General features: G+C 37.5%; 1 protein-coding gene across 1 annotated transcript; it reads left to right on the plus strand.

Annotated features, from left to right (window-relative positions):
- Nucleotides 1-876: 876 nt before the first annotated feature.
- On the plus strand, nucleotides 877-6,610 carry LOC109209051 (copper methylamine oxidase-like). The gene is made up of 12 exons (XM_019372218.1): nucleotides 877-1,425; nucleotides 2,658-2,767; nucleotides 2,857-3,162; nucleotides 3,247-3,359; nucleotides 3,453-3,783; nucleotides 3,864-4,079; nucleotides 4,171-4,407; nucleotides 4,553-4,738; nucleotides 4,822-4,962; nucleotides 5,057-5,325; nucleotides 5,395-5,476; nucleotides 6,177-6,610. The coding sequence occupies exons 1-12, from the start codon at nucleotides 1,182-1,184 to the stop codon at nucleotides 6,312-6,314; spliced, it is 2,373 nt and encodes a 790-aa protein (XP_019227763.1). The 5' UTR covers nucleotides 877-1,181; the 3' UTR covers nucleotides 6,315-6,610.
- The last annotated feature ends 601 nt before the right edge of the window (nucleotides 6,611-7,211 follow it).

A 7,211-nucleotide genomic window follows, 5' to 3' on the forward strand; every position in this document is an offset into this window, starting at 1 on the left:
CTATTACGTAGTATTCCGTTTGGAAAATATCCTTCTTGTCTAGAAGCATTTCCTTGTATGAATGCGCTAGGTTAGTATCTTCCTCCATGGGGTTAATATTCGGTAGTTTTGGTGGTATGTTAGGTGTCTTGGGTGTATTCTCCATTTTTTGTGTAGTGAGAAGTGAGAGTTTCTCACTCTAAAATAAAAAAATAAAAAGCTAGCAGCCATTACCGTCAAAGATGGCGAGCTTACCCCTCCTATAAATCACATTACTCCCACATGAGGATAAGCTAATCTTATGGGTATATCCTTAAAAAAAGTCTCAATTTATTCTCACATAAAATTTAACTTAATATTCCGGACAAAGCAGAACGAGAAGTTCATATTAGAGGTGCAAATTAAAGATTCGAAATTTGCAAAATGAAAAAGAAAAAAACAAGCAGATAAGTGGTAAATTGCAAAAACTAAATGAATAAAAAAGCTATAGACTGCAAATATGGTTCAACCCCAACCCCACCCTTGCAGGTTACATATATAATTTTTCTTCCATCTTCCTAAAACAAATTTGAAAAATCTTGACCCTTGATTGTTTATAACTACTTCGTCGGTTCTATATATTTACTTAATACTATTTCATTATTAGTTCGTTTAAAAAAATTATATATTTTTTCATATTAAAAAATAATTTAATATTAAGTTTTGCTATTTCAAAAATCTTTTTTAAACTTGGTGTTGAGTCAAACTCCGTCGTATAAATCGAAAGTGAAGGAGTATCAAATTACTTAAAAAAATATAGTAGTGTTAATTGATATGTAGAAAATAAAATAAGTGACATGTTACCTTAGCTGATATATAAATTATTTTTACAGCATACATAATTAAATTCGTTAAGAGGAACAATATTGTGTCAGGCTTCCATATAACACCACCATCTTTATCAGTGCAATAGGAAGAAAAAAAATCTCTCTCTAGTCTGGTCTCTAGATCCATCCTTCATCTCTATAAATTTTAAAACCGAGAGGAGTTCCAAGAGACAAACGTACAAACACAGTCAAGAAACTAAATACAGAGAGACATAATTTGAAGAGACGCTGAAAGTGATTTCAGTTATAATCAAAGTATATGTCAGTAGCCTCTAATAATCACTGTTGGGGTTCTCATCACAGCTTTCTTCCTAGCTAAGCAGTAGTCACAATATAATGGCCACTACTAAACAGAAAGTGACGGCACCTTCTCCTTCTCCTTCTTCTTCGACTGCTTCTTGCTGTCCTTCCACTTCCATCCTCCGTCGTGAGGCGACAGCGGCCATTACCGTCGTGGGTGACGGCCTGAAGAATTGGACCAACATCCCCTCCGTCGATGATAAGCAGAAAAAGACGGCCCCATCAGCTCTAGCGTCATTGCCAACCACTGAACCTCTTTCCTCCAATACCTCTACCAAAGGTAATTAATACCATGCTACTATATAATTATTTCATCCGTTTCAATTTATGTGTCTTAGTTTGAGTGAGCACCCAGTTTAACAAAGTACTTTTAAATCTTGTGGTCTTAAATTAAAGATGTGTATAATAAGACCCTTGAATCTTTTGGCTGTCATAAGTTGTAGTTAAAAAGTTATTAGTATAAAGAGAGATAAGTTTTTTTCTTTGCTTAAATGGACGAAAAAGGAGAAAAGTAATACACATAAATTGAAACGGCGAAAATAATATGTACCGGTCGAATGGCCTATATATATCTATGCTTGTAAAGAATTTTTACATTATCCTTATAAGTTTAATTACTTGTAGCAAGTAATTTATCTCATGAAACTGTCTTATTTTCATGTAGTTATTTTTGAAGTAAAATTTTTTTACACTGTAGAAGTTAAAATTATGAACTAATACTCCTAGTTTCTTAAATTTATCTCTTTTCCTTCAGGCTTCAGAGAATAATTTTCTCGGTTCATGCATGTCTTGTACGCATGTGTATATATGTAGTATAGTTATCCTTAAAGAATTCGGTGCGTCTATCTTTTATTTATTATGTTATGATAACCATAGTTGTTACGAATACATACAAACAAAATATTCAGTTTAATTAGAACCACAGCTAATTAAGGCAATAGTATACCTGCTTTAAGGGTCCGTGAGCGATTAACTAAATATAAGATGAAGGTGGATGATTTATTTAATTTAATTTAATTTAATTAGATCTTGAATCTTGATATATGTGCCGTTTGAATGTAGTGCTTAATTAGTTTCATGCTTTTCTTTAATTTCTGATCCTTTGAGTTGTGGAATTATTGTTTGCACAAGAAACCTATGAGTTGTTGTGCGTAGCATTTCTACTGTTTTAAAACTAAGGATCTAGGTAGGATACCACAAATAAATAATTTAAGAGTTTAAAGTGATGTAGTTTGGATTTCGAGAATCACTTGCACAAGCGAACATTTTCTTGAGAAGAAAAGAAATAGATTTCTTCCCAATTGCTTTCTTTTTGTTCTGCTTACTACAGACATCTTTGCATCTTCCTATAATCACTTGAATATGCTCTTGAGCTTTCTTTAAGTTAAGATACCCTGAATTGATGGGAATACATATATGAGTGTATGTATGATTTCCTATATATCACTGGTTCTACACTTACCATTGCGTAGTTTGTTTGAAGATTCATATTAATGTTTATATATGGTGCAGGTATACAAATCATGACAAGGGCTCAAACCTGCCATCCTTTGGACCCTTTATCTGCTGCTGAGATCTCAGTGGCTGTGGCAACTGTTAGAGCTGCCGGTGAAACACCTGAGGTTCTTGTTCTCTTTTGTACATCACTTGTGTGCGGCAACAAGACCACTCTGTCACTTACAATATATATTTATTTTAAAAAAAATTTCAGGTGAGAGATGGGATGCGATTTATTGAGGTGGTTCTGGTAGAACCAGATAAAAGTGTAGTTGCATTGGCAGATGCATATTTCTTCCCACCTTTTCAGTCATCATTGATGCCGAGAACCAAAGGAGGATCTCATATTCCTACTAAGCTTCCTCCAAGGAGAGCTAGGCTTATTGTATACAATAAGAAAACAAATGAGACAAGCATATGGATTGTTGAGCTAAATGAAGTACATGCTGCTGCTCGAGGTGGACATCACAGGGGAAAAGTCATCTCATCCAATCTTGTTCCTGATGTTCAGCCACCCATAGTATGCACGCACGCACTTATACTCACGTTTAACTGCTGTGTGTTTGTTATGATTCTTATATTATTACATTTTTTTTTATTGTAGGATGCTCAAGAGTATGCTGAATGTGAAGCTGTGGTGAAAAGTTATCCTCCCTTTCGAGACGCAATGAGGAGAAGGGGTATTGATGACTTGGATCTTGTGATGGTTGACCCTTGGTTCGTTAGAATCTTCTTCACCAGTCTTCCCATTTCTTCTCTATTGACAAATGCCATTCTGTTTTGACCTGAATGCACTTTAATTTCCTACAGGTGTGTTGGTTATCATAGTGAGGCTGATGCTCCTAGCCGCAGGCTCGCGAAACCACTTGTATTCTGCAGGACAGAGAGTGACTGCCCAATGGAAAATGGATATGCAAGACCAGTTGAAGGAATATATGTGCTTGTTGATGTACAAAACATGAAGATTATAGAATTTGAAGACCGAAAACTTGTACCGTTACCTCCAGTTGATCCACTGAGGAACTATACTGCTGGTGAAACAAGAGGAGGGGCTGATCGAAGTGATGTGAAACCCCTACATATTATTCAGCCCGAGGGTCCAAGCTTTCGTATCAGTGGAAACTACGTAGAGTGGCAGAAGGTATTCTCATTTTCTTAGTCTTGTTTTGCTTTCTTTGTCTTTATATAACACATTGACACTGTTCACTTCCTGCGTGACAGTGGAACTTTCGGATTGGTTTCACCCCTAGAGAGGGTTTAGTTATACACTCTGTGGCGTATCTTGATGGTAGCAGAGGTCGCAGGCCAATTGCACACAGGTTGAGTTTTGTAGAGATGGTTGTCCCCTATGGGGATCCAAATGATCCACATTATAGGAAGAACGCATTTGATGCAGGAGAAGATGGCCTTGGAAAGAATGCTCATTCACTGAAGAGGGTCAGTTACTATTCTATGATCTAAACATTGCACATAGATCTGAATTTTCTTTAACTTTAATCGCTTACGTACCACAAAATAATTGCTGCAGGGATGTGATTGTTTAGGGTACATAAAGTACTTTGATGCCCATTTCACAAATTTTACGGGAGGAGTTGAAACGACTGAGAATTGTGTATGCTTGCATGAAGAAGATCACGGAATGCTTTGGAAGCATCAAGATTGGAGAACTGGCCTTGCTGAAGTTAGACGGTCTAGGCGACTAACAGTGTCTTTTGTTTGTACAGTGGCCAATTATGAATATGCATTTTACTGGCACTTCTACCAAGTAAGTTAATGTGTTTTACATGGATTATATAAACTAGGTATTAGCTCTCCCTACTCGTGACTGGTGATAATGAATTATAATTACAAGTTTGCATTTGTAACGAAGAGTTGGCTGATCATAGTCACCATTTTATATGCAATTGCAGGATGGAAAAATTGAAGCGGAAGTAAAACTCACTGGAATTCTTAGTTTGGGAGCATTGCAACCGGGAGAATATCGCAAATATGGTACCACAATTTTACCGGGTTTGTATGCACCAGTTCATCAACACTTCTTTGTTGCACGAATGAATATGGCAGTTGATTGTAAGCCAGGAGAAGCACACAATCAGGTAACTACTATGACTATTTATAGTAAACTTCAGTTTTCATAATAGTAAATAATTTTTGGGATTATACAATTCTTTTTTTCCAGGTTGTTGAAGTAAATGTCAAAGTTGAAGAACCTGGCAAGGAAAATGTTCATAATAATGCATTCTATGCTGAAGAAACATTGCTTAGGTCTGAATTGCAAGCAATGCGTGACTGTGATCCATTCTCTGCTCGTCATTGGATTGTAAGGATCCACACCTGAGTAACTTTATTTATTTTATCTCACTATGACCAGTGCATGCTACATAAATTTGACTATGAACTATCTGAATTTGTAGGTTAGGAACACAAGAACAGTAAATAGAACAGGACAGCTAACAGGGTACAAGCTGGTACCTGGTCCAAACTGTTTGCCATTGGCTGGTCCTGAGGCGAAATTTTTGAGAAGAGCTGCATTTCTGAAGCACAATCTATGGGTTACACAATATGCACCTGGAGAGGATTTTCCAGGAGGAGAGTTCCCTAATCAAAATCCCCGTGTTGGCGAGGGATTAGCTTCTTGGGTCAAGCAAGACCGGCCTCTGGAAGAAAGTGATATTGTTCTCTGGTTAGTTCTTACTGCAGTGGTAGTGTTTGGGATATTGAAAAAAGTTCTGACCAGCACCGTTTATTGTAGGTATGTTTTTGGAATCACACATGTTCCTCGGTTGGAAGACTGGCCTGTTATGCCAGTGGAACACATTGGTTTTGTGCTACAGGTACTTGAGAATCCTATGGTAGCTTTTTCTGTTTATTTCCCATCTTATACATCTCTGTGATTTAGTTGATTAGAACTCAATACTGGAATAGCACATTAGATTAAAGGAGAAAGAATTATGCAAGATGCTCTTAAAAGAAAAAGCAATTTGAAAGAATGCTCATTCACTGAATCAACAAATAGTAAGTATTGCATGAAATGATCTTAGAATTCTCCTTATGTCTTACTCTCTAAACCAGGTTATGCGTAGCCTCTTTTAGTGATAAATACCTCCATTTATTCCCTTCACTTGAATTACATCACTCACTTTAGCTGAGGGCCTATTGGAAACAACCTCTCTGCCTTACAAGATAGGGGCGTACACACTACCCTCTCCTAATTACCCCACTTGTGGGAATTCACAGGCTTCTTTGTGGTTGTTGTTGTTGTTGTTGTACTTGAATTGCATCACTTGTGCCAACCTGCATAAGTTGATGGTCCCAATCTAGGGAAGACCTTATCCAACTCAAATACAATTTATGCAGTGATACTCTCATTCTGAATTTTACATCTTTAAGAAGATAAGAAGTATCCTTAGACAAAATTCAGCATCAGTAGTTTTGCTCGAATTACTGAACATGGTATATTGTACTAAATGCAGCTTGTGAATTTGTTCTTGTCTTTCCAGTTTGGGTAATGTTTTTTTCTGTTTGTTGGTGCAGCCACATGGATACTTCAACTGCTCTCCGGCTGTTGATGTCCCTCCGCCCTTTGCATGCGACTCAGAAAGCAGAGACAGTGATGTTACTGAAACTAGTGTAGCAAAGTCCACTGCCACTAGCTTGCTGGCCAAGCTTTGAATGCTTCTTTTATCCTAACATGAGTCCTCCTCGCCTATTTACCTAAGGATAGCAAACTTCATTTTTCTTTTGATAGAGTATTGAATTAGTTGGTGCAGAAACATGGTTTTGACCAGTCTCATATATGGCACGTTTAAGCAAAGCATGCAAGTCCCTTTGTGTATTAATCTTGAATAATGTATGTTATAGGGACCTACTTTGTGGGATTTTACTGGGTCGTTGTTGTTGTTTTAATGTATGTTACAGGGAAAACTCATAAATGTCGATCTTTGGTAACTCTCGGTCTTTGCACTTCATTTTGTACTATAGTCTATTTCACAAATCCTGGCTATTTGTACTGTCTTCCAAGACCAGCAAACATATCCATGTTTCATGCCCTTTTGCTTATTGACTGCCTTGAACACAGTTCTGTAAACTTAGTCTGGTAGAAGAATAGAAGCGATTAAGGTTTAAAAAAAGATCAAATTGGATACATTATACAAAATTTTCCTTGACAGTGGTCGAGCATTTCCCTGCAGATTCATATCAACACACTCCCTTCGTTGGAATATGAAATCTATGCATCTAAAAAAATGCATAAAGTTGAAGAAATAGTGGTTTTCCAAAAAGATGCTCTACAATTTTTCGTTTACATACTTGGTGCTATATCTCATGGAGTGAACCAAAAGTATGGCTGTCCAACGGGACGGGCCGGCCCGTCCCGTCTCGTCCCGCTTCAAGTTAAATGGGATGGGCCAATGTCTGGCGGGACACGGGATGGGACGGGACGGCCATTTCGTCCCGTTTGTCCCGTCCCGTTTCGTCCCGTCCCGCGTCCCGTCCCGCGTCCCGCCAGTTTTTTTTTTTTTTTTTAAAAAACCATCCGTTGGCAACGGCTTAAATGGCAAAAATAGCCGT

This window comes from Nicotiana attenuata, unplaced genomic scaffold (genome assembly GCF_001879085.1).
Source record: "Nicotiana attenuata strain UT unplaced genomic scaffold, NIATTr2, whole genome shotgun sequence".
Classification (NCBI taxonomy): Eukaryota; Viridiplantae; Streptophyta; class Magnoliopsida; order Solanales; family Solanaceae; genus Nicotiana; species Nicotiana attenuata.